Source organism: Nannobrachium achirus, assembly GCF_963921795.1.
Source record: "Nannobrachium achirus genome assembly, chromosome: 12".
Classification (NCBI taxonomy): Eukaryota; Metazoa; Chordata; class Actinopteri; order Myctophiformes; family Myctophidae; genus Nannobrachium; species Nannobrachium achirus.
In genome coordinates, this window is record NC_137832.1 from 3513304 (window position 1) to 3540813 (window position 27510).

A 27510-nucleotide genomic window follows, 5' to 3' on the forward strand; every position below is an offset into this window, starting at 1 on the left:
TGGTCTATGCATATCATTTAAAGTCAAGCTGAAATGGCTTTTTGGGCGATTTTATTTTGAAGTATCAGTCTGAAATGCAACTCCATCAGCCTCTCTGACCTCCTTACTTAATGAGGAGATCCTGCACAAACACCTTATCCTTTGTTTTACTTGTTTGATTACTTTAGTTACCATTTATTTCCACTGGAAAGATTTCTCCCCTAAAACTCCTCTTTTCTCATGAGAACACTGTCACCCCACTTTGACAGTCACAGCCAGGTTCATTTTACACCCCAAGAGGATGGGTTCAGTTTCACCCAGGTGTGATGGTACCGGTAGTTTGTTACCAGCGAGCCAGGTGCAGATTTGACCGTTCAGAGCTATAAGGGCTTTTTTCAACCTGCAACTTGTCCTTATAATTGCCAGAGACCAGGAAAAATCGAAACATTGTTTTTAATGTGCAATGATGAGTAATGGATTTTATGGGAACTAAGTATTTGTGCCTTTTATTTAGAAATTTTAAGAGGAAGAATTTAAAAGAGGGGTTTAATTACTTTTCCATTCCATATAGCTACTCTTGGTCTATCGATAAACGTGTGTAATCTCTGTGTTCATGTCAAGGTGAAGGTTTGTCCATATGTGTTGAAATATAATGTCCATGTATTTGCTAGAGAATCACAGTGTTTACTTATTTATATCCATAATAACATATTTTGACCTTAAAAAACCGCTCTATTGACACGTTTCACACAGATTTAATGTCTTTGCTAAATAGATACTATATCGATTTTAAATCATTGAATCGCATCGTATCGTATCTACGTCAGGGGTTCCCAAACTAGGGGTCGGGACCCAGGGGGGTCACCAAATTATCCTGTGGGGTCCCCAGATGATTAGCCTAATGTGCAACATTGTTTTCTCACTCAACAGTAAACAGACCAACATGCAGTATGTATACAGGGTACATTTCTAAAGTAACAATTTTCATGATTTTTAAGACCTTTAAGACCTTTTAATACCAAAAAGAAAGAGTAAGAAAACAAGAAAATAGCAGATCTACAAGCTCACACCTTGTTCTTGCGGATGAAGGGCCAGAGTTTCCCTCGGCTGTTGCTACGGTGACGGTGCCGCCCCGCCCCCTCTGCCGCTCGGTTGTCAAGGTAACTGGACTCTGACACGCTGCGCCTCATGGTGGCGCTGTAGTCCTCGAACTCCACGTCACCCGGAGGCTCGAAGCCCGACTTGTAGGCCTCCACCACCTGACGGGTGTCCTGAACAGGGACGTGCAGAGAATGTTAGAGAGGCAGGGGCTGACATTTCTAAAAGGGCCTTTTGGTGGAAACATCAAAAATAGCCGACCTTCACCATAGTAAAAATCACACCCGTGTGAACTGAGCGGTGGTTTACCCACCAACCCCCCCCCCCCCCCCTTCCCCCCTGTGTGTGTGTGTGTGTGTGTGTGCATGTGTGTGTGTGCCTGGCCTGGCCTGAAAACAGCGCCCCTCCCTTAACATGTGTGGTCATAAAAGGTACTACACCACAGGCTACACCACAGGCTACATACAGACAGACCCACCCACCCACCCACAAACATACCTACACACACGGCCACGCTATGGAGACGGTGTGACCACCGCTCAAAAACTACATTAATGGTCTGAGAGGGCACTTTTTACAGACAGATTAAAGGGAAGATGTCTATGTGTGCACGTGACTGGTCCTGAAACAAGCTAGATAGATAGATAGATAGACAGATAGACAGACAGAAAGAGGCTAAATCAGGGGTGCCCAAAAGGTAGATCGTGATCTACCAGTAGATCACCAAGGGTGTGCAGGTAGACCACATGACATGCCTCTAAAAATGTATAATTAAAACATATTAAAAAAAATATATATGACATCAAGAAAGGCCTGTCAGCTCCCTCGATGGCTTCTAAAGTAGGCAAACCTCCAATGCAATACTTTGTTCAAGAGTCAGTAGCATTACAAAGAACCCCAAAACCTACAACTAACATACAGAATGGGATGAAGACATTTCCCCCAGTATTTCCCATTTATTTCCCCCTTACAGTAAGTGTGTTTGTCTAAAATGTAACGCCGGTGCTGCTATTCCAAAGCCTCCCTCAGGCCCTCAGCTAAAACATTTTGGATGGGTAGATCATGTTGAGCTAGTCATTTTAAAAGTAGATCTAACGTCAAAAAAGTGTGGGCACCCCTGGGCTAAATGATAGATAGGTAGGTAGGTAATAACAGACCATCTGTGGTTGGATGCTCTCTGCAGAGTGTGTGATCCCGTCCAGACATCGTGACACCATGGGCAGAACCTTCCTCTCCAGCTCCGCTACGGAGCGCATGGCCCCGCCCACTCTCTCGATCCGCCGCTCCTCCATGTCCTGGATGCGCTGTTACACACACACACACACACACACACACACACACACACACACACACACACACACACACACACACACACACACACACACACACACACACACACACACACACACACACACACACACACACACACACACACACACACACACACACACACACACAAGAGTTCTGGATAACTGTGTCAGATAGAACCTGTGCTCGATGGTCATAGGTTATTTCTGTGCTTCAGTGAAGAAGAATAAAAGCGAATGATTCTGATCGGCGGTTCTGGAGTTACGTTGAGTTGAAACAGCGTTCGGTTTCTCTCAGCTGCACTGTAAAAAGACGGGAGCAGAGTTATGGGCTAAAATATCAGAGTGGACACGGACAGGGATCAGACTTTTCCATGACGTCATTACATGTATTCTCTTTCCGTGTTCCGGTCCATGTGTCACTTGGACATTGACTGTCAGCTTTAGTTACCTGACTTGTCTAACCTAGTCTCGCGTAGCCAGACAACTATTCCACAATCTCCGAATGCTATATAGTCTGGAACTGCAGCTCCCGAACGGCGAGTATCGGAAGTAGCCACTGCTGCACGGAACTGTAGTCCCACTGGAAACATAACAGAAGCACACTCGCACAGACAGAGTCATTCGAGCGGCATATTCTTGTTATGTGTGTATAGTTTAAGAAAACATTTGAAAACATCATTGACGTAACACCAACAACACCAGGAAATAACCCCCAAAAAATATTGAAAGGAGACATAACGGTTCCAGTAGGACTTGTTATTGCTACTGCACCAAGGGAGCGGTTGCGTCTATCTCGCACTCATCGTTTCTATTTCCGTGCCCTAGACTGTATGCCGGGAGCATTTGCAAATCCTGCGATTTGCAAATGCCGCGATTTGCAAATGCCACACGAGACTATGTCTAACCTACTGTATCTTGTGAGTGTTCAGTGTTTCCATCTGTATCATGTTGGTCATGGTCACTCAGCTTCACCTGTGTGTTGTTGCCCCCTGTCTATTTAAGCCCTGTGTTCTTGTTGGTCCGTAGACCTTTGTCAAGTGAGTTTGTGCCTGTGAAGTTATTGAGTTCCGTTGTTCTGCTTAGTTAAAATAAACCTTTAGAGTTGAACACACCTTGCTCGTGTGCTCGTCTTTTGGGGCAGCATAGCTGAATGGTTAGGGAGCCCGCCTGGGGAACCAGAGGCCCTGGTTGTCCCAGGTTCCATTCCAGGCCAGGGTAGCAATGTGGATGTGTGTCCCTGAGCAAGACTCTGAACTCCTAATTGCTCACGAGCTCCTTGTGGGCAGCGAATCAGCTGGGTTGGGCTGAAAATACAGAATTTCCTTCGCGGGAGAAAATTGGTATCTATTATTAGCCTATTGGTTTTGGGTCCTGCCCGTTACCCAGCGTGACATTCCGGTGTGATTCCCATTTGTGTACACCAAATGTCACAAGTGCCACAATGCGAGCTTGTAGATCTGCTATTTCAATAGCTAAATAAGTGCTTCTTCTCACCTGGAAGATGACTGGGATCAGCGTGTGGTTAGGTTTAGGTTTAGGGTTAGGTTTAGGTTTAGGGTTTGGGTCTCACCTGGAAGATGACTGGGATCAAGGTATGGTAGTGCTGGTGCTGGTCCTGGTTGAACTGGTTCAGACTGGTCAGGTATTCCTGCTTGGACTCCTGGGCCGACTGCTGCTTCTGCTGCGCTGCATGGCGCGCCTGGTTTTATAAGGAGAAACCATTCCATTGTTACATGGTTTACACAGAGAAACCCTTCCATTGTTACATAATACATTTTGTACATTTACACATAGAAAGATGGTGGATTTGCACTCGCTTAAAAACAGGCTTCATTTACGGTCTGTAGAAACCGATGGCGTGACATTTATTTTTTTACAGTCTATGGTCGATCGTTCCAGTTCCAACAGGGATTTCCAGATTTCCCTTTCCAGAGCAACGTTAGCCACTTCACTGTGGGGGATCCCGAGGCGTTCCCAGGCCAGTGAGGAGATATAATCCCTCCATCTGGTCCTTGGGTCTGCCAGGGGTCTCCTCCCAGCGAGGACATCCCTATAGGGAGGTGCCCTGGAAGCATCCAGATGCCTGAACCAGCTTAACAGGCTCCTTTCCAAGTGAAGGAGCATTGGCTCTACTACCATTCTCTCTCGGGTGACTGAACTTCTCACCCGATCTTTAAGCGAGAAGCTCAACCCATGTTGTATCCGCGATCATGACCAACACTTCATACAAAATGTATGCATACCTACATACATGGATAACATGTCATGTAGATTTAAATACACCATATCTATTATACACAATCGTCATTGCATTTTGTATCCAAAATAGAATAAGTGCTTGACTGAATCAAGTGCTTGACTGAATCAATTTCCATCAAACATGTTAAACAATATAAGTACATTATCAGTGAAGTGTGTGTGTGTGTGTGTGTGTGTGTGTGTGTGTGTGTGTGTGTGTGTGTGTGTGTGCTGTACCTTCACTGAACAGCGCTGGTATGCGTGCAGAGAGAGAGAGAGAGAGAGAGATAAGAACACACTGATAGTTTGTATTGCAGACAGACAGACGATCGCGAGGACGTTTTTCCCCCCGGAGCTGAGCCGAGGCCACGCCCAACGCAAGTGCTTCTCTCGCTGTTTTGGCAAAGTATAGTTATTGACATCGCCGAGCGAGCGGTAGTCGAATGAGCCGACTCGGTGCTGTTAACTCATATGCTGCCAAAAACGAGGAACCCGAGAATTTCGCGATGTACCACCCTGCCACGCCCGAGGAACCCGAGAATTTTTGAAGAAAAAAAAAAAAAAAATCAAAAAATTTCCCAAAACATTTAGTAGGCATGATAGCGATCGCGAAATTGCATGTTTAACCCCCATAGCAACCCCATCTTTCAAACATGGCAGCCATCTTTGTTTACATTTTAGGAAAACATAATGGCTGCTATCTCATGAATGCCTGAACGGATTTCCATTCGGATTTTTTTGTTTGAAAGCTGTGAGCAATGTGGACACACGTGGTGCATTATCTAGGCATGGGTGTGCATGATCCGTGCACTATGAATTACATGGAAGTCTATGGAGACAGTTTGGCATATGAGAGTACGAAGGTATTGTTAAATGGCAGCAGATGAGTTAAACGTTGTAAACAAGGGGGACAGAATCGTAACTAATCGACAGACAGACAGACAGACAGACAGACAGACAGGCAGGCAGACAGACAGACAGACAGACAGACAGACAGACAGACAGACAGACAGACAGACAGACAGACAGACAGAGAGACAGACAGACAGAGAGACAGACAGACAGACAGACAGACAGACAGACAGACAGACCTTCTCTCCGTCCATCTTGCCGTTCATTTCGTTGTCGATGCGGTCAGAGTTCTGCTGCGCTCTCTCTGCCTCTTTACAGTCCCGCTCGAAACGACGCTTACTCTGGAGGAGGAGAGTAACACACATAACTGTTTAAAAACACAGTTAATGACTCGTACAACTGTTTAAAAACACAGTTAATGACTCGTACAACTGTTTAAAAACATAGTTAATGACTCATACAACTGTTTAAAAAAACATAGTTAATGACTCATACAACTGTTTAAAAACATAGTTAATGACTCGTACAACTGTTTAAAAACACAGTTAATGACTCATACAACTGTTTAAAAACATAGTTAATGACTCATACAACTATTTAAAGACAGTTAATAACCAATACAACTGTCATAGTTAGGGATATATAGCTAAAAGCTAATAGCCTATAGGCCTAATTAAAGCGTGTTTGTGCCTCAAAGGATTTAATCATTAGGCTATAGTCGAGGACCCACATGGCCAAAAGCTCAAAGAAAAGAGGGGTACCTGTGATTTTCTGCCGTACTTTTTATTTCAGTTTTATCTATTAGGTTGGTCATTAAGGTCCACAGAATGAGAGGCCTGCTCTGCCGGAAACATCGCGGAAAAAAGTTATGGCCATTTGTATATTCACTGTCCCATTGACTCCACTAGAAATATTAAAAAAAGAAAAAAAGTCTGCTTTAATTAGCATGTGAGGGGTCAAATTAGGGATTCTTTGTGATTCTGAATCCATTGCAAGCATTTGTTTTGCATGAAAAACATTCCTTGGGCAAGATATCAACCCCCCAAAACAGTCAAAAGTGATGAGTCATCACTTTTTTTCCACTTTTCACAGTTTTGGGCTGCCGAAAAGTAACCCAAGCAATGTTTTTTATGCAAAACAAATGCTTGCAATGGATTCAGAATCAGGAAGAACCCCTAATTTGACCCCTCACATGCTAATTAAAGCAGATGTTTTTTATTTTTTTAATATTTCTAGTGGAGTCAATGGGACAGTGAATATACAAATGGCCATAACTTTTTTTCGCGATGTTTCCGGCAGAGCAGGCCTCTCATTCTGTGGACCTTAGTGACCAAACTAAAAGATAAAACAGAAATAAAAAGTACGGCAGAAAATCACAGGTCCCCTCCCATTTTGGGGACTGGGTCCCCGACTACTACGTAATATTACTTTTAACGTGCACTAGTAGAATTTATTCTAAAATAAATATAATTTAATTAGTGTGGTTGCCCAACAGGGCAACACAGTGTAGTCCTGGGGAAATTTTATTTACTACTAGGGTAACGTTTCCGCTGTCATTGGAAATTGATGGAATAAATGTGAATGAATCAATAGGGAATAGGGACTCAATGGGAGTGGGAATCAGTAGGGAATCATTTGGTCGAGATTCACATGACAGTTATCTTACTGCAGAATATAGTCACGTCAGCAACCACACCTTTCTTTTCTAGTTAGTGTGGTTGACAACAGGGCAACACAGTATAGTCCTGGGGTAACTTTATTTACTTCAGGGTAACCTTTTAGTTACTTCTAGGGTGACTTTTCGGCTGCCATTGGAAATTGATGGAATCAATGGGAGTGGGAATCAATAGGGAATCAATGGGAGTGGGAATCAATAGGGAATCAATGGGAGTGGGAATCAGTAGGGAATCAATTGGTGGAACTTCACATGACAGTTAGCTTACTGTAGAATATAGTCAGCAACCGTCAGCAACCACTCTCGCAATTGCATCTTTCTAGTTTGTATATGCATCAGGCAACTTTTACCAGACTGAATGTCTTTTTGTCTTTAGGGGTCTTTGAGAGACACGGACATGATGTGCCGTTTCTCATAGTAAACTGCGACCTTTAGTAATACAGATAGACATACTGATTCCAGTTGTTTCCAGGAGCTCTCGATGTGCTGCTGCGCCCGGCGGCCATCTTGGAAATGCTGTGACAAATACAAGAACACTTAATTAACCACATAAAACCCTAACAGATCTACAAGCTCACACAACGTGTTGCTTCGTGATGCATTGTGAGCTTGTAGATCGGCTATTTTAAAGCATTTTTTATACATTTGGAAACTTGTGAAATGGGATATTCTGCATAATGAGTGTGACACTTGCTTTGGCAATGTAAACGTATGTTTTCTCATTAAAGCTCCTTTGAATTGAAAACTTGAATTGAGTGACTAGTCCATTTGGTTCCATTTGTACACTCTCAGAGTTACAAACCTGTTATGGTCATTCATTTCATTAATTTTTTATCTATTTATTTTTATCTCACGATTTTGTAACCCATTTTTCACCCAGTGCCAATTCCTAAGCTGTAATCCTGGGCTCTGCTCTCCCTCTGCCAACCTGGGGAAAGTTCACTTTAAAAACGAACTAGTTCATTTCATAGTTCATAATTCTATATTTTGAACTAAAGTTCATGGTTCCCCAAAATGAACTAACTTAGTTCTTTTTCGTTCTTTTTTTAACCATACGTTTTTTTATACTTTTGGCTATTAAAAAAAATAAAAAATAAAAAGATATTTATATATATTTAAATAGGTCTATAAATATATATATATATATATATATATATATATATATATAAATGTTTAGACGTTGCTGCATGCTATTATTTGTCAAAATTATTGACACAGCCCATATAGAACCACACACAGCAATAATTTCATCCAACTTAACATCGAGGTGCCCACAATATTTATGTGCCCACTGCCCAGTTCCCAGTCTTCCTGCACCCTTATTGTGAAGGGCTGAAGGCAGACGTTTCTAAACCTCGCGCACAGCACGTTTCCGCGTTGGTTAAAATAGCTGATCTACAAGCTCACGTTGTCTCGTGGATGCGACACGTGGTGAGCTTGCAGATCAGCTATTTTCGCCGTGCAACACACATAGGACAAAGTATAGTCAGGCTTGCGAGACGTAACGAGGAGGAGATTCACAGTGCAGCTGCAGAGTGCAGACAGCACCGCATATCAACGTTCACGAGGAGCTGCGTGCAGTGCGTGCTATTGGAGCATGTGAATGAAAAGAGAGACGAGAGGACAGACGACTGCGGAGGCGCGGACCGCCGCATGAATGGCCGACGAACGCCGTCGAACGCCGTTCACGGGCGTCAGAATGACCGCGTTCGACAATATCGTTCATCAAGCGAAAACAATTAAGTTCAGTTCACGTTCGCCCAAAATATGAACGTGTTCATGAACGATCGTTATTTGAACGCGTTCGGGTACAACACTGCTGAGGAGAGCCCTGAACTGAGCTCATGCTTCCTCCAGTGCATGAGGAGTAAGCAGGCTGCTTCTTATCACCTGACAGGGTGTGTGTGTGTGTGTGTGTGTGTGTGTGTGTGTGTGTGTGTGTGTGTGTTTGTGCGTGCGTGCGTGCGTGCGTGCGTGCGCGTGCCTTATGTGCGCGTGTGTATGCGTGCGTGTGTATGCGTGTATGCGTGCGTGCGTGCGTGTGCGTGCGTGTGTGCGTGCGCGTACCGATTTCCTCTCTGCCTTCAGGTCCTGTGTGTAGCGCGACAGCTCAGAGACCACGTTGGTGTTCAGGCTGTCCGCTAGCGCCTCCCTCTGGCCGGAGTACTCACTGAGCTCCCTGAGAGTCAGGACGAAGGCACGACACCACGAGAACCTGCAACACACGCGCGTGCACACAATTTAAAAATTCAGAAGACACTCACAATAAGCAAGAACAGCACAAACATAAATCAAAAACATAGAAACAGTAATCTTAAAACGTAGGTAAACCGAGGATCTATTCAATTCAATAACATCAAAACATCAATTTACAACGTTGGCATTTAACAGACACTCTTAATCCGGAGCGATTTACAATAAGCAAGGTCAAAATTCAATACATCAAATGCATATGAATAGTAATCTAAGAAGAAGAAAAGCACCTATTCAGTAAAAACTTAAAAAATGCTATCTAAACTACATGTATGGTCATGGCAAGTGCTACGGTAAGTGCTATGGACACGGCGGAAGCTAGGGAGTGAGTCAGTCGTTCTAAGTGTGACAGGGAGTTTATTCCACAGTTTGGGGGCCAGGAGGGAGAGTCTAGGATGAGTGGATTTTTGTCCTGGGGTTTTTAGCGAGAGTTCTGTCAGCATCCCTGTGTTGGCTGATCTGATTGAACTGGTGCAGTAAGTTGTGGCTCACAGCTGCGATGATAGAAGCCTGGCACCGGTCTAAAGATGTTATTCTACATTACATGTTTGCATTTGCATAACAGCTCATCTGCACTGCCAGCGACGCAAGCGATGCAACGCGAGGGATGACATCTCATTACAATACATGAGTCCAAACTTTCATTGACTCTGTCTCGTCTCGGTCTCACCCATGATTTTACTCGGTCTTGACTCAATGACCCAATGATCACCACAAGGTCTGACCTCCCTCACCACCCCAAAACAAGACCAGATTAGTACCTATCAAATGAGGATTTTTAATTGTTTTTTGTAAAGATTTTTATCTGGTCTCAGTCTTCGTTGGTCTTGGTTTCGACTCGGACTCGACCCCCTTTGGTCTCGGCCTCGACTCAAGACTCTCCCCCCCTCGGACTTGGTCTTGACTTGGACTCGCTTTAAGTGGACTCGACTACAACACTAAATCAGGCAATGATTATTGTAACCTTGCTGTGGTTACCAACCGCCCCGTAAAATACAGAGAATCCTCCCGTTTACAAAGAGATGCGTCCCGTAATGAACTGTCTGGGTGAGCAACTCAATACAAGCGGACGGGCGGGGATATCTGGTACAGACCTCTCTATATTTATTATAACTCTATGGAAGTGACACTAACCTGTTTTCTTCTTCTTCTCTAGAGTTCTTCTTAGGCTGGTACTTCTTAGACAGATTCCTACGGGGATAAGACACACACACACACACACACACACACACACACACACACACACACACACACACACACACACACACACACACACACACACACACACACACACACACACACACACACACACACACACACACACACACACACACACACACACACACACACACACACACACACACACTTTTATAAGTTCGCAGGTACGAGGGCGGGCGGTATGGGACTAAACGCGGGCGAGTGACATTTTATTGTGAAAACCAGAGAGCACCGTTTCCTCCCAAACAATGTCACCTCACAGTAGCACACAGTGAGCAGCAGGACACACACAACACACAACCACAGCATGCATATAAACAAAGTAACACTGATGTTCTTCACTGCTGCACTAATTGCGCTAGCGCCGTGTTCTCATCATGGTAAGGGTGGTTTAAAAGGCCATCGGAAAAAAATTAACACATCGAGTGCCCGGATGTATGACGTGTGTGTGTTGCTGGTGCCCATGGCAACGCGTCATTCTACCTACCGGCGAGAGTACTGGTGAGAAAAGTAATCCGAGTAAATGTAATCGGAGTATGTCCTGTTTATTTCGCGAAAATCTTTTCTTTCAGTCAGGACCGTTTTTTATCATTTCTAAGCCACATTGTTTGTGTTATGGCAGGTAGAAGAGGCTGCCGTTTTGAAATGAAAGTGATTTAAAAGCTAGATTAGGAGAAAACCACGTTTTTGTGCAGCCGTTAGACAGGAAGTCAACGAGACACACAGCGCGTCCGGGTGACGTAATTGCGCGCTGCATGTTGGGAAATGGAGTTTGTTTCATCACCGCGGCAGCCAAGTGCAGTAGCTACAGTACAGTATAGTTTACTGTACAACGCGTCAAACGCGTCGTGGGCCTCCAGCGACATCAAAGAGATTGACTCGTAGACACCACGTGGGCACCCGATGTGTTAAGAGTGGCAGCCGACCTGGCGTTTATGTATATGTTGTGCCACAAACACTGAGGACGGCGTGCGGGGATGATCGAGTGCGATGCCATTTGCAAGCACGTACACACGGCTGTAGGCTTTTTACTTTACTGCCTGTGTCACGGGTAGTGGGGCAGGCAACGGTTCTTTTTTTTGACGGGCGGGGCAGGTCTCTGCTTTGCTTTGCTCTGCTTTGAAGCTGCATGCACGACCGTACATGCACTGTTTTCGCACCTCGCTATGAAAAGCTGACGTTGGACACTGAGTGTCACAGCTTGAATTATCAGCAGTCACCGACCAACCAGGTCGCAACAACGCCACAACGTGACACGTTGCGAGCTTGTAGATCTGCTATTTCTTGGTGAAGTGTACTCTTAGGCTGAAAAAAGATTGCAGAGCAAAGTGCTACTCAGTTCTGTTTGACTAAGTAAATATGGTTAAACTGAAGGGAAGATAAATTCCAAACATTATGCATTAAGGGGTGCCTCATTATTCTTCTGAGGCACCCTGATGGGCTTGTATCACCAGGGGTGACTCTACAAAAGGCTCAAATTCGTTCTCCTGCTACACCACTACCGCAGGCCTTAAAGGAGTGCAAAACCCTAACCTTCTTCAAAATCGGTATGAAAACTCACCTACAGACGGCTGCTACTCGAAACTTGTAAATAGACTAAGCCAGGGGTCCTCAATAGGCGGACCGCGGTCCATGTCCGGACCGCGGGGCACCTCCGACCGGACCGCGGCACATTACTGAGAAATGAAATCTCCGCACAGTTGTATCGGACTGACTGTGTGTGATGTGCGTTTGTGTGTGTGTGTGTGTGTGCGTGGGTGTGTGTATGTGCTCATTCGCTCAAACACATACACAGGCTCACAAGACACACCCCTCCGCCAATTTGCAAGCCCACAAAGCGTCGCGGATGCAACGTGCAGTGGGCTTGCAGATCAAAGGTTTTCCTTCCCTCCGACGTCTGCTCTGCAGCTGCTCCCCCCTCCCCTCCCCTCTCCACACACTCATGCCGCTCGCTGCCTGAAAAAAGTTGCTAAAACCTCTTGGAAACCATTGCTCCCACTGGATTAATAACTTAGAGATCTTCTACCTTTGGCTGTTCAATTGGAGAGGACAACAGCAACACATTAAAATCCACGATGTAAGGCTCCAACTGCTTGCATAGACGAGAAATGGTCGCGATGCGTGATCATGCGTCTTTAACAATGTGATGTGTCGTCGCATATTATTGCCAGCTATCCTAGGCTGTGTTAGGTTAATAACTATGACTCGTTGACCGTGATTTGACCGGTCATTTGACATAGGCAATCACCAATCAGCACAGTCTGGCTTGTGCAGTACGTGTGTCAACTGAATGTCAAGTAATCCTCTCCCCCTCACGCTAAGTTCCACTTTATTTTCCAATCTGAACGACAAGCCTAATATTGGTATTGCATTTAGGCTCTTTAGTTTCCAATAATTAAACTATAAGCCAGTGTTTTATTGCTACACAATAAATGGTAAATAATGTAGCCTACTCTACATGCATAAATAATTATCCATCCATCCATCCATTCATCTTCAACCGCTTATCCGGCATCGGGTAGCAGGGGTAACAGTTCCAACTGAGATTTCCAAAGTTCCTTAATAATAATAATAATAATAATTAAAATAAACAATTCTAATGATTATAATAAACATACATACATACAGTACATACTGTATGAATGTATCTGCCTTATTTCGCCTTCGCCTTTTTTTCGGACCCGGACCTGTTTCAAAAAATTATTTCTGGACCTTCAAGATTTGTATTTGAGGACCACTGGACTAAGCCCATACTCCCCTTTTCCACTGTAAATATCTCCCCTTTCTTCTCATTTTATTTTCCCTTTTTGAACTGATGTTATCCTATGCAAAGTACTATGTTCTATCCGTCTGTCTTTCAATGTTATATGAGATACATAAAGTAGTTCCTGTGTAAATTAGCCGAAAAGCTCCTTTTAGTTGGCCTTGTACCAGTGATGTGTACAGTCGTGAAAATGTACTTTTTCCTATGCAAACTTCTAATAACCTCTTCAATCAATCAAAAATCAAACCTCGGTTCGAAGTGAATTTTTATTCTATGTGTTCTAGAGCTATGAAATCTGTTTTCTAGATCTATACATTCTGTGTTCTAGATCTATACTTTCTATGTTCTTTAGTTCTATATTTTTATGAATTCTGAATGAATGAATGATTTTGTCTGGAGGGCCACATTGTCATGTGAAGCTTGACCAATCCTCAATTCTGCATGCACGGGACATGTACGGGACATGTACGAGACAGACAAAGCCACTCCTTGGAAATCTATGGGAATCCTCAAAAAACATGTACGGGACAGACAAAGCCACTCCTTGGAAGCGGCTTTCACCGCTTCAAAAACCCACTTTGAGAAAGCACTGGTGTATACTGTAGGCATACAGTACAGTACCTGATCTGCTTGGCGTAGCTCAGCTCGATCTCTGCTCTCTCCTTGACGAACTTGGTGTATCGCTCCAGGAACTCGATGCCCCAGCTGGTGTGTCTCTCCAGGTTGTCGAACTGGTCCTGGGGAGAGAAATGATAATAATAATAATTATTATTATTATAATGGACTCTGTCGAGGTGCCAACTTGCGCCTCACGCTCAAGGAGGCCCCACATGTCCTTCTCGTGCGCAAGCAGAGGCGCCAACTCTGCTGACATCATCACCAGGGATGCTGGTCCCTCATTGGCTGTACCTACAGTACATACATACATCCCAGCCATTCCTGGGCTATGGTCTTAAACAATTCCAGTCACCCACAGTACATACACACCAGAACCGAAAACAGTACTTGCGCGCTCTGTAATGATGGATTGCATTTTTATAGCGCTTTTCTAAGCAAGTTGCGAACTCAAAGCTCTTTCCAACGGTCCATTCATTCATACATTGGGAGGTGAATCGGCGAACAGTCGACACCAAGACGCTGCAGGCGACTGTTCACCGCTTTACCTCCAAATGTATGAATGAATGGATCAACCATTAGTTATCAGTAAAAATGACTCCTTGGCCATACAATAGGCCACACCTTCTGTGTGTCCACGAGACATATATGTTGTCATTAAAAAATGGTTGGAGTAGGGTTTGAATTCATGAAAACGATTCAAGATCAGGTGGGTAAGCACACATCATGACACACAGGATAACATGATGCAATCTGTCAAGGAACACTCAAACACAGGGTTTAAAACATAGGGACTAACAGGATACAGGTGAACTCGAATGACATGATTGGCTAAGCCTTATAGCCATTTAGGCCTATTTTATGGCCAAGGAGTCATTTTAACTGGAAACTAATGGTTAGAATAGATTCAGAAGCCAAACAATACCCTAATACACACCTCATACGCTCATATTGTCCATTTTTATTTTTCCCCCCTTTAATCCCAGGCTCTCGTGATACCCCCAACTCTGATTGGCTCCCACAAAGTTTCCCTAGGGAGTTGTGATGAAGTTCAGAGGTGATAGTAGACACCTTTATGAACACATCTGTGAAGAAAGCTATTGGTAATGATTTAGTTCCCAGATTGGTCCAGCACTCGGCTAACATTCCCTTACTATTCAAGCAACTCTGACTTCAGAAGATGGACATTTCTCTATTATAAATCCTTGTTTTGAGTGGTCCTGTGTAATATTGTAATATGTTGATATTCATGAGCTGTATGCGATAAAAAATATACATTTGTATACTAGTTATATTATACAGTATGTGTTAGACACAATACAGTATAATAGAGCAAGGGCCTATTTGCCAACAGGGGGTCCCAAATAGCTTTGGTGTAGAGGGGGGAAAGAATGTCAAGTGTATTTAGTATTGAGGGTTCAAGTGGTAAAATATCTGAAAACACAAATTGACATATGAATCGAATCGTTGTGCTGTCAAACAATGAAACTATATGGAATCCATGACAAGGTTGTGGAGGGGTCCCTTCTTCATCTCTCTGTCTCTCAACTATTAAGGGGTCCTTGGCCTGAAATCGTTGAAGACCCCTGTGGGTTGGTTGCAGCATGTAGCCTGCATGCACAACTGAACTGGACGCGGTTTAACCAGCCTGGCTTGTATGAAGGAACAGGCCATTTAAACCGCGTCCATGCCACTTCAGCTGCATATAGCCTACTATTCATTTCATATCCATCATATCCATGTGATGCTCATGCTGGCGGCATGGCAGGCTGCAGGCTGCCGCATGCAGGCCGCTAGAAAAGGCTCCACCGGCGGAACAGAGCGACGGCGGCAGAGCCGTCCGTTAAAGCCGCATTAAGGACTGGAATCTAGGCTACAACACAGTAAACCCCCTGCCCCCACCCACCCGCCCAGTCCTACCTACACCAAGCCTACAGATAAGCTAGCCTAGACAACGGCACTACAGCGGGTTATAAAGGTAGGCTACTGCAGGCCACCGCACCGCACCGTGCCGAGCCGAGCCGGTCTAACGGGACGGGGAGCTGCTGACTGAATGTCAAGAAGCAGCGATGCATCAACCATGGCTCTGTGATGCTGGAGAACAGCCCTGAAACATGACATGTCATGGAGCCACCTCAACCTTGCATGGTGCGACGTACACGAAAAGTGCCACGGCAGGCTAAACAAACGTTTAGATTTCAAACATAAAGTGCTTTAAAGTCTCCTTTGCGTCAGAATCGATGCCGTTCAAACAGATGTGCATGCCGCTCTCGTATTGTTTAATAAAAACGCATTTTTATCCGATCATTTCTGTTTCCTCTCCCTGTATTTCCTAGGTTTTCCCTAGAGAGCCCTCTAGTGGGAGAGTCGCGTCATCTCCGTTCACTTCGCCTATAGTAGAAGTTAACGGATCAGATAAAAATGCCTTTTATTAAACAATACGGGAGCGGCATGCAAATCTGGTTGAACGGCATCAAGTCTGACACAAAGGAGACTTGGGTAAACGCTTTATATTTGAAATGTGAACGTTTTTAGCATTCCGTGGCACATTTAGTCTACCTCACGACATGCAATGTTGAAGTGGATGCAGGACGGTCGTCATGTTTTCTGGGCTAGAGGGAGAAGAATAGTCTGTAACGGCCGCAGCACACAATGGCTACCGGCGGAGTGGAAAGGCTAGTGTTGTGTAGCCTATTATTATGAATGAGCCAGGATAACGCATGCACCGTCTCTACTCCTTGAATAATGGCTATTCAACATAAGGTTTAATAATATCATATAAGGGCTGATAATATGGTATAGTCTACATTAAAGCCATTTATGCCTGAACGCAAATCTGTGTCACTTTAGATTTGAGCCTCTTCCATTTATTATGCTTTAACAATTACAAAAATAGCAGATCTACAAGCTCACAGTGCGGCACTGTGAGCCTGTAGATCTGCTATTTTTGAAAAATCTGTGCACGACCTAAAGTTAAAGCATGGAATAAGTGTAGGCCTAAATGGGTTTTAATATCGCCTAATGAAGGGTAGCCTATTGATGGTAGGCTATATTACTATAATAAAGGGTGAATTTATTAGGTTATATTCATATAATTAAGGGTGTATTAAGATAATAGTAATGATGATAACAGCCTGAGACCTACCCATAGCTCGGTCCCCCAGCTGCAGCTCATGGCTCCGGTGGTGGTCCGTCTCAAGGTGCCTCGGCCCGCTGCGGGCTGCATGGTGGACCACCGCAACAACCCGGCCGTTAACCGCTATAACCGTTATCCACCGGGACAAACCGTGCCGTACCGAACCGTGCCAAACCGTAACCGAGCAGACCGCGCCTCACGGAGCCATGCTCCACCACACCACCAGACAACACAACACAAACCACACACACACAGCAGCCACAAAACAACACACCGCCCCCCCACTACTACTATCAGGTCTGTCTCTTCTCTCTCCAATCTAGTGGGAACCTGCAGTCAAAGAAAAGGGAAAGAAACAGCGCCCTCTCTGCTAGCGGTGAAGCACTGCATCTGTCTTCAGAGATTAGTCTCAGTCTGTCTGTTCCATAGAGTTATAAGTCTGTTCTTGTGTGCATGTGACGTGCACGCGCCGCCCGCCCGCACCGTGGCGCTGAGAGCAGAGAACACGGCCGTGCGTGCGTGCGGCGGTGCGTGCGCGCTGTCATAAAGGGGGGCGGGGCTGCATATTATTATTGGGCTGCATTATATTATAGGCGGATAGGCGCTAAATATACAGGTCCATCTAAAAAACAAATTAGAATATTGTGTAAAAGTAACTTATTGAAACTTTCATAGATTTCTAAAAAACTTTCATTAATTCTAGATGCACACTGCACATCCAGTCAATTATTCCAAACCTTTTTTGTTATTTTTTTTTAAATTTCTTTTAAGGCACAGAACAGGCCTACAGCTCATGAATATCAAAAGTCCATTTTTCTAAATATTACAATAGTATATCCAAAACAAGGATTTCAATCAATCAATCAATCAATCAATCAATCGATTTCAAGGACTCCCAGCCATCATAAGAGCACTAAAATGGAACAGAAGTGAGCTTGTGTTCAAATAAATGGCTGTGCCTGGTTAGTGAGGAGACACCGCCCTCTAGTGTTGGACTTAAAGGACAACTTTAGTTTGTAATTAGAGAAAAGAAAAGATTTTGCAACTTTGATTTCAGTGGGTGGGGGCATGCGAACAAGTTGCTATATATGTATTTTTAGACACAATAAGCCGGTGATTTTCTTTATTACTATTTACAGTAACACTACTAGTCCCCATAAGTCACATCTGGCCACGACAGATTGCGGTGCATCTTGGGAATTGGAAGCAGGAGGTATAAAGTAAACAATAACTACACACAGTAATGGTTCTCCACTCACTAACATCCACCAGCTCTGTGCTAAAGGAGCTGATGATAAAAAAAAAATCACGATTATTGTGACAAAAGAAATCACGATTCACGATATTATCACGATAATCAAAATCCATTATCCTGAGGCGGAACATTTGCCAAAAAATATAATAGCAGATCTACAAGCTCACAACGAGGTTGTGCGAGAGAGTGAAAAAAAGACTGTACCAAGTATGTATATTATGAATACCTTTTACCAATTATAGAGGGTTTAAGTGGTACTGGATATGCAGCTCAGCAAATAGAAGGTGAATTCATCACCGTGCATGACGGAGGACGATACCACGATAAATTAAATCTCCACGTTACTATTATTGTGAGTGTTTTTTATCACGATAAACGATAATATCACGTATCGTCCCATCCCTAGTCTCCAGACCTAAACCCTTTTGATCATCTGTGGGGGGAAACCAGTAGTCGCCGGAAAACATTCTCGCTGAGATTTGTATTCTTGTATTTGTTTTACTGAGGATAAGGTTAGAAATAACTTTAGGTTTAAGCATATCTTTCTGAGGTTAAGATTAGGAATAGGGTTAGGTTTTGGCACCGTTTTACTGAGCTTAAGGTTTAACCGTTTAGGCGTAGTTTACAGTGGTATGTAAGGATATTAAGGATCTCAATGGAAAATAACAAATAAGCCTTGCCTTATCCGAGTTTCCTTTTAGTTGACATTGTATCAGTGAACTGTACTGCCATGAAACTGTGCCTTTTCCCATCCAAAACTTCCAATAAATACCTCAATCAATCAATAAAAAGACATAAACCATCAGCCCAGGCGAGTGTGCTTTCCGGCGACTCTTCTGGTGTTCCTGTGGGGCATCCTCAAACGGAAGGTGGAAGAGCACGAGGTCTATAACATCCACCAGCTCTGTGATGTCGTCATGAAGGAGTGGGAGAGGGTTCCAGTGGCAACCTGTGAAGCTCTGGTGAACTCGAGGCCCAAGAGGGTTAAGGCGGTGCTGGAAAGTAATGGTGGTCTGCTGGTCTCACAAAATATTGACACTTTCACTTTTGTTGCCAGCGGTATAGACATTAATGGTTGTTATTTTGAGGAGACAATAAAACAGACTGTTATCCAAGCTGTACACTATAGCTCCTTTGGGAACCTCTCTCCCTCCGGCCTCCGCTATGCAGCTCTGAGATGAGGTTCCTGGTCCTTATATCTTCCGGCTATCAGATGTCTACTTTTTTTTAGCGGTGGGGGAAATCCAAGTGATGTCTTGAAACAATACTTTTAAAATCGCTTGTTTTGTCAGCCAGTTCCATGTTTTTCCCAGTGACATTTCACGGAAGCAGTAATGTGCAACACGTGACTGGCCATCAATCTGTGTTGCAGAAATGTTTCGCCACCAAGCAGTCGGGGCGGCAACAATGGCCACAGGCTGAGACAAAAACATGGAACTGGCTGACAAAACGAGCGATTTTAAAAGTATTGTTTCAACACATTGCTTGGATTTCCCCCACCGCTAAAAAAGTATAGGCCTATTTCTGAGAGACGGAAAATGTAAGGACCAGGAACATCACCTCAGAGCTGCATATGACAGCTATGGGACCTTTACTTTTTGGATACAATGTTTGGTAAAGGATCGATAAAAACGTGGCAAACCACCACTGGAAAAATCTCATATGGGCTTGGGAGAGGTTCTGAAAGGAGCTAGCTGTACACGGACTACATTACAAGGTATCAAAGTGACATTTCTTCAGTGTTGTCCCATGAAAAGATATAATTAAAAATTTGCAGAAATGAGAGGGGTGTATACTCACTTGTGTGAGATACCGTACATCACTGACAAGGTGACATTAGTTGACCTTGTACCAGTGATTTGTACTGTCATGAAACTGTACTTTTTTCTATTGCAAACTTCTAATAAATTCTTCAATCAATCAATCAATCCTGTGAGGTTTCCAATACCGGGATACAAGCGTCTCTCATGTATATTAGGCTATTTAATTTGGAAGATTAGCGTATCATGATTCTTCCAAACGGCGTCTTGCAAGACTTATTTTCACATTAATACTAACCCGGAGAATTCACTCTGTAGTTGAAAATGTCGGCCCTCGTAAATACATAGCAGTAAAGACAGTGATGTCACTGAAAAGACACAGGTTCTCTGTCTACCGTCTCCCCTCTGCTATGTTAACATTAAGGGTAACCCATTCAATTGGCAAATTAAATGTTAAACACATCATCGTATTAGAAAACAAGAAGTTATCTTGACAGAGACAGTCCATACATTTGGAATTATATTTTTATTTAAAACAATCTAGTCTCCAGTTCATGTAGGAACTGGAGAAAAAAAAACTATGCCTAAGCTCAAATTCCTAGCGTACATACCATTTATAGAAACTATGTAACTTAATCAAAAATGAAATGACTTTTGCATTGACTGGAGGTTCCTCAACTTCTGATTGACATTGGACCCCTCCCACGAGGCCAATTACAGCCAAACAAAAAAATGCACATTTATAATTTGTAATAAGCTTAATTACCTAGATTGACTGTTTTCAAATAGCCTGAATAGCTTACTTATTGAGTGGTTAATGTTTGTTTTGTAATAAGAATTTGAATCTCTAAGGAAACTATTACATAGTATTCAAATAATCACAGTGGTGTAAAGGGAAAAAGATAAAAAAAAAACTCAAAATTGTACTTAAGTACAGTACTTGATTACATGTAGGCGTACTTTTGAACTGTAGAACGCTGCCCCAAGCAGAGCAGCTTGGAGCGGCAGGCGGTCTTTTTTTTTACCGCGGTGAGGAACCTGACACGTTATGCGTTACATAGTCTTGCGTGGCCAGACTGTTGACTCTGCGATTTGCAAATGCTCCCATCATGGTCTGGAATAACGTAAGAAGAACGATGAGTACCTTGTTAAAGCGGAAGTGAAGCCTCCTCCTCACTTCCATTTCCGTCTCACATCGCGCACATTTATCCTATAAATATAATATTAATTTAATATAAATAAATATAAATCATCTAAGCATATTTAGCTTGCTGCTTAGCAGAAATTACATTTTAAAATATATTCTCTTGAACGGAAATGCCAGCTTGCATTACTCGCCGTTCAGCTGTAGTTCTAGACTCTATATAGCATTCAGAGATTGTGGAATAGTTGTCTGGCTACGCAAGTCTATCTGTTACATAACCGCAGTATGGCGGTATTGCAGTTCCCGGGCCAAGCCCTAATTCTGTTCAGAAGGCTGAATTCTCTCGAGTCCTTTTAGATAACTACCACTTCTATAACTTCTCCCACACTGGTCACAGGTGGTTTCTCTCCATGAGTTCTCTCATGACCTTCGAGACGAGCGGTAGTGCTGAAGCGTTTCCCACACTGCTCACAGGTGTGGTGTTTCTCTCCTATGTGAATTCTCTTGTGTGTTGTCAGATCGCGTCTCCTCCTGAACCTGGTCCCGCACTTGTGACAACCGTAGGGCTTCTCTTCCGTGTGAAACGGTTTATCTCCCGAATGAATTCTCCGGTGAAGTTTGAGATTGCTGTTTGTGCTGAACTCTTTATCACACTGGTCACAGGCGTAGGGTTTCTCACCAGTGTGAGTTCTCAGGTGAACTTTCAGGCTACTGCCGTGGCTGAAGCCGGCGCCGCACTCTTCACAGGCGTAGGGCCGCTCTCTGTTATGAATTCTCTGGTGCTCTGTTAGATGACCTTTATAGCTGAACCTGGTCCCACACTGGTCACAGTGAAACGGTTTCTCTCCCGTGTGAGTTCTCTGGTGACTCTTGAGATGACCGCTCGTGCCGAACCGTTTCCCACACTCGTCGCAGTGAAAGGTTTTCTCTCTGTGAGTTCTCTGGTGACTTTTGAGATCCCAGTTCCTGGCGAAGTGTTTCCCACACTGGTCACAGCGGTAGGGTTTCTCTCCGGTATGAATTCTCTGGTGTTCTATCAGATGACCGCTGCGGCTGAAGCTTTTATCACACTGGTCACAGTGAAACGGTGTCTCTCCTGTGTGAATTCTCTGGTGATCTTTGAGACCATTGCTATGGCTGAACTGTTTCCCACACTGGTCACAGGTGTAAGAGTTCGGTCCTGTATGAGTTTTCTGGTGGTAATTGAGAGCACTGCTCTGGCTGAACCTGGCCCCACACTGGTCACAGCTGTAGGGTTTCTCTCCGGTATGAATTCTCTGGTGTTCTTTCAGATGACCGCCGCGGCTGAACCGTTTCCCACACTGGTCACAGTGAAACGGTTTCTCTCCTGTATGAGTTATCAGGTGACTTTTGAGACTCATGTTTGTGCTGAACCTTTTCTCACCACTGTAGGGTTCGTCTCCTGAATGAATTTTCTGGTGTCTTTTGAGATCCCAGTTCCTGCTGAACCGTTTCCCACACTGGTCACAGCTGTAGGGTTTCTCTCTTGTATGAATTCTCTGGTGATTTTTGAGATTTCTGCCTTGTATATGTTTGAGTTGGACAGGAAAGACATCTGGGATGTAGAATGAGGAGAGAGAAAAAACATAAAACGTTTTGAAATAACATTCAAGCTGTGTTCTATCACCAACTGATGAATGTGCTTAATTTAGGACGGCAGCAGCAACCGCCAGACACAGTTTGGCCGTTGGGCAGATTTCTGGCCTGTGACTGATGACTGACTTTTCTATCTTGAGTGCGCACGCACGCACGCACACACACACACACAGTCAAACAGACACAGTTTATCTACAGTTGATTTAGAGCTGGGTGGAAGCATTATTGCATAACATTTCTGTACTTCTGCTTTTTATAGTAGATGAAAGAAAAGAGTCCAGGGACATAAAAACTAGGGATGTGAAAAAAAATCGAAAATCGACTCGAAAATCGACTCATGCTCACCGCGACTCAAAAACGTATGAGTCGATTTATTTATTTTTGTATTTATTTCTTTTTTTCTAAAGTTTTTCCCCCAAAAATGTTTTAATCGCTTCAAAAACGTTATAAGCGTTAATGTTTTCCAAATGTGAGCGGACCGGTGTGTGTGTCTCTGTGTCGGGACGAATGAACGTCTGTGTTGTGCATGCATGCATCGCAGATTCGCATGCATACGGCGCTAGTCAGGTCCGCGGACTACAGGTTGAGAAACACTGCTGGTCTGTTCGTGTGCACGCATCATAGCAGTGCGCGCTCACCGCGCTGACTGGATGTGTTTTGTTTACGTGCCTGTGTGCATGCATGCTTGACACGAAAGCTCGCTTGTTAATGGCAGCGTCGCCTCGTGTGCAGTGATTTTGTCAAGATTGACAATAAAACAACACAAAATACATCGTCGTTAATGCGACACCCGTGGATGCGGTCGGGGAGGGAGAGATCGAGGCAGACCAAAGCTCCTCCACATTGATACACTAGCCTGGGGTGCCAGCCAGCCAGAGCGCTACCACTACGTTCCATGGACTTTAAATTGTCACTCCGCTTCTAGTCTCTAGAGAACAGACTCTGTGCTAACGCAAGGAAGAGCAATTATAAGTATTATTAGGGCTTTGATGCCAGTTCTGATGGGTGCAGCTGCATAAGTTGTGTTGCTTAAAGTAATGCCCCGTTGTGTTGTGCTCTCCTGAGTCTCCTCTCAGCTGCTGCTTAGCGACAAAAAATGAAAAAAATGAAAAAAGTCGATCGACGCATCTATTTTCGGCCGCGACGCGTCGATTCGTAAATAATGCGTCGATTAACATCCCTAATAAAAACATGCACACACCTATTCTGTGTAACTTTATCACAACATTGACATAATAAAAACATGAACACACCTATTCTGTGTAACTTTATCACAGCATTGACATAATAAAAACATGAACACACCTATTCTGTGTAACTTTATCACAGGCTGCTTCAGCATGGCTCGCTGGTAGATGTGTGGCTGTTCCTCCTCTGATGCAGCAGCAGCTGAAAACATCTCTCTCTGTTGAGGTCGGTGAGCTGCAGTCCTCTGCTCCGCTTCCTGGATCAACTCTCCCAGACCAACCCAGGACAGAGACACAGACAGTGTTTATGGAAGGGCTGTGCCTACAGCTCTAGCAGTCTGACTGGCTGGATGCATCCCTCAACTCCTGGTAACTTCTGCCTTGTTTGTTTGTTTGAAAAGGATCCCCTGCTGATGCCGTAGCAATCAGCTAGTCTTCCTGGGGTCCACTCCACACAAAGACATATTACTAGTAAGACGCCTAAGGGTGACATGCGCCAATTCTTGGCCATCTGGCCAGTGATGTATATGGGACCAGTTACCCATACAGGGGTTGACACTAAGGTCTCAGAGGCACTTGTACAGGTCAGGTTCTACTTGCCCTCGGGTCATGGCCACTTGTGCTCATCGTGTCCGATGCACGTCTTTTTTAGCATAGTGTGAGCTTGTAGAATAATGGTTTTCAAGGGAGCTCATGTCACAGCAAACTATCCCACTGCACAACGTTCGTTGGGAGGGAGGGACTGGGGGAGAGAGAGAGAGAGCGAGCGAGCGAGAGAGAGGCGGAACGCTAGTCTAATACAGCCCCGTTCAAGTAGGCTAACGATACATACAGTACATGACCTGTACTAGGCCTGTGATGTAACAGTAACAAGGGAACCAACCCATAGACTGCAAAAATTCCTTAACTCCTTAACTGCAAAGATAAGGGGTTACCAAACGGTATGTTTTGGTATTGTGGAGAAAAAAAACATGCACAACTACGTGGACAACATCTGTAGTTACTAGGACGACGGTTGACGCTGTCTCCACTTAATTTGGTCTAGTGTAAACTAATACACCAGTAGTTTAAGTCGAGACCAGTTTAACTCGAGACGGCATCAGTCGTCGTCCTAGGAACAGGCTGAGGAGACCGTGCCATCGCTGAAAAATATGGATTTACACATTCCGGAGAGCTTCCTGATGGATAGATTACACTTGGAGCACCTTATATTTTACATTTGTGCATGTTGTATATATTTATCTATTTATTAACATAGCCCAGGCCGGTCGGTGAGCCTGTTTGATCCCCTTAAGCTAGGGTGACCAGACGTCCCGTTTTACCCGGGACAGTCCCGTTTTCAAGCTGCGTGTCCCGGTGTCCCGACAAATATCTTTAAAACACTGATATGTCCCGCTTTTCAACATTCACTGCAAGATTGTCCCGGTTTTCGCCAGAATTAAAATAATAGTAGCTGTTTTCAGTGGTTGCATAGACATTTGTTATGTTCTTTTCATGAAAACATGCTCACCTAACCAATCAGAAAACAGGAACAAATTCATTGCGTGTCTGAATTCAACGCTGAGGCTGTTTGTCAATCACTCACTGCCTGTTTGCAACCCTGCGGTGCGTGTGTGCGCGTGCACGAACGGTTAGAGAATGGGCACGTGCGTGCGCGGTAACGTGCGCATTGATTTTAGGGTCCCAGTTTTAGGCAACAGTGTTTTGCGTCCCGGTTTGAGTGGCTGAAAATATGGTCACCCTACCTTAAGCCCTTTGCACACAGGACAGTTGCGTTTTTTTCGTTTGCGGCATGAATAAAACGCATTGGATTTGGTGTGCAAGGCTGTGCGGAATCGGCGCTGCGGATCCAAAAAGGATTCATAAAAGGAGTGATGAGTTTTTTACCGCATGCGACAAGACACACGAATCGAACTGGGTTCGATCGAGAAAAAAACGCACGGCGGCAGCCACTCGTCGCACGGCTAATTCGGAGCCGGTGTGCATGAGGTCATAGAGAATCATTGTTTTCTTCTGCTCGAAACATGCACAAATGCAAAATATAAGGTGCTCCCTTCTTGCTCCAAGTGTAATCTATCCATCAGGAATGTGTAAATCCATATTTTTCATCGATGGCATGGTCTCCTCAGCCTGTTAGGACGACGACTGATGCCGTCTCGAGTTAAACTGGTCTCGTCTTAAACAATAACACCGGGAAGGTCTAGATACCGCCTTCCTAAACACAATAGAAGAAACTTACTAAAAGGTCCCGAAAGAGTCTAGCAGTCCTCCAGATTCATAGATTAACAACTTACACGGAACCCTGTAACACGTATAGCTTACTAATACTAAACTAAATCAATGAGTTGTAACAAACAAACAAAGCATAAATACCTCCTCTCTGTGAATCCATGGACTGAGGGAGGCGCAGCTGTGTGACGTCATCAATTTAATGACGGAGATGCGTTTATCTATTCTGCATCTAGCTTAAGGAAAGACCCAAAATCCCAAATTCAGAGTGAACATTAACTACAATCTTTGCTTCAGTTCTGGGGGTCTCTGGAACAACATATTTCAAGATGGTATATATTTTGAAAATATTTAGTTCCAGGGACCCCCAGAAGCAAATAAAAATGTTCTCTGAATTTGGGTCTTGCCTTAAGCTAGATGCAGAATAGAATAGAGATTTTCGATGTGTTACATTGAATTGAGTGATCTATAGAATTCTGTGCCGTCATCGTCGTAGCTGGTTCTCATAGGTTTTAACAGACTAATGAAATGTTGACACACGTTGAGTTTAAAAGTTATTCTGCTTCCATAAGGATGTTTAAGAGGAAATAAAACCTATTAACATGTACATTTATTATTGTTTCTCATTATAAACGTCAGTCGATTTATAGTTATTTTGTTCTTCAAGCAAAATCACTCCTTTAATGTCTGGACATTGTATTCTGTGATTGTCCATTGTCGCCACAAGGTGGCAGCAAAGCCTATATTTTGCAGTATGTTGTTGTGGTGGTGGTGATCTGTGTTGGTGTGCGTGCGTGTGTTTTATTTCATAACATTCATAAATCAATGCCTCGCTTCATCATAGTGTCAAATAAAAGTAGCAAAAATACCTCTGGGTTTTATAAATGTTTAACCAATGAAAATATATATAGCAGCTTATGAGTAAATAATAACTATATTGTATTATCTTACGAATAAATAACTATATTGTACTATTGTATTATCTTATGAGTAAATTATAACTATATTGTATTGTATAGAGCTATTTAACACCGTTACTGAACAAACACTCTATAGCAATGATTACTATCACCATATAGAGCTATTTAATGCTGTTACTGAACAAACAATCTATAGCAATGATTAGGCTACTGTCACAATATAGAGCTATTTAACACTGTTACTGAAAAAACACTCTATA

At 43.7% G+C, this 27510-nt stretch overlaps 1 protein-coding gene across 1 annotated transcript in view; it reads right to left on the reverse strand.

The window, feature by feature from the left end:
* Positions 1-17177, reverse strand: part of LOC308296203 (formin-binding protein 1-like) — a gene marked incomplete at both ends in the record, with an annotated part of 34183 nt that extends 17006 nt beyond the window's left edge. The window contains 10 exons of the mRNA XM_080739374.1: positions 1050-1250; positions 2235-2381; positions 3958-4086; positions 4863-4877; positions 5717-5818; positions 7606-7668; positions 9220-9367; positions 10540-10596; positions 14009-14124; positions 17148-17177. Coding sequence (XP_080595500.1) covers positions 1050-1250; positions 2235-2381; positions 3958-4086; positions 4863-4877; positions 5717-5818; positions 7606-7668; positions 9220-9367; positions 10540-10596; positions 14009-14124; positions 17148-17177 — 1008 coding nt within the window. The remainder of the gene's footprint in view (positions 1-1049; positions 1251-2234; positions 2382-3957; positions 4087-4862; positions 4878-5716; positions 5819-7605; positions 7669-9219; positions 9368-10539; positions 10597-14008; positions 14125-17147) is intronic.
* Between the last annotated feature and the right edge of the window lie 10333 nt (positions 17178-27510).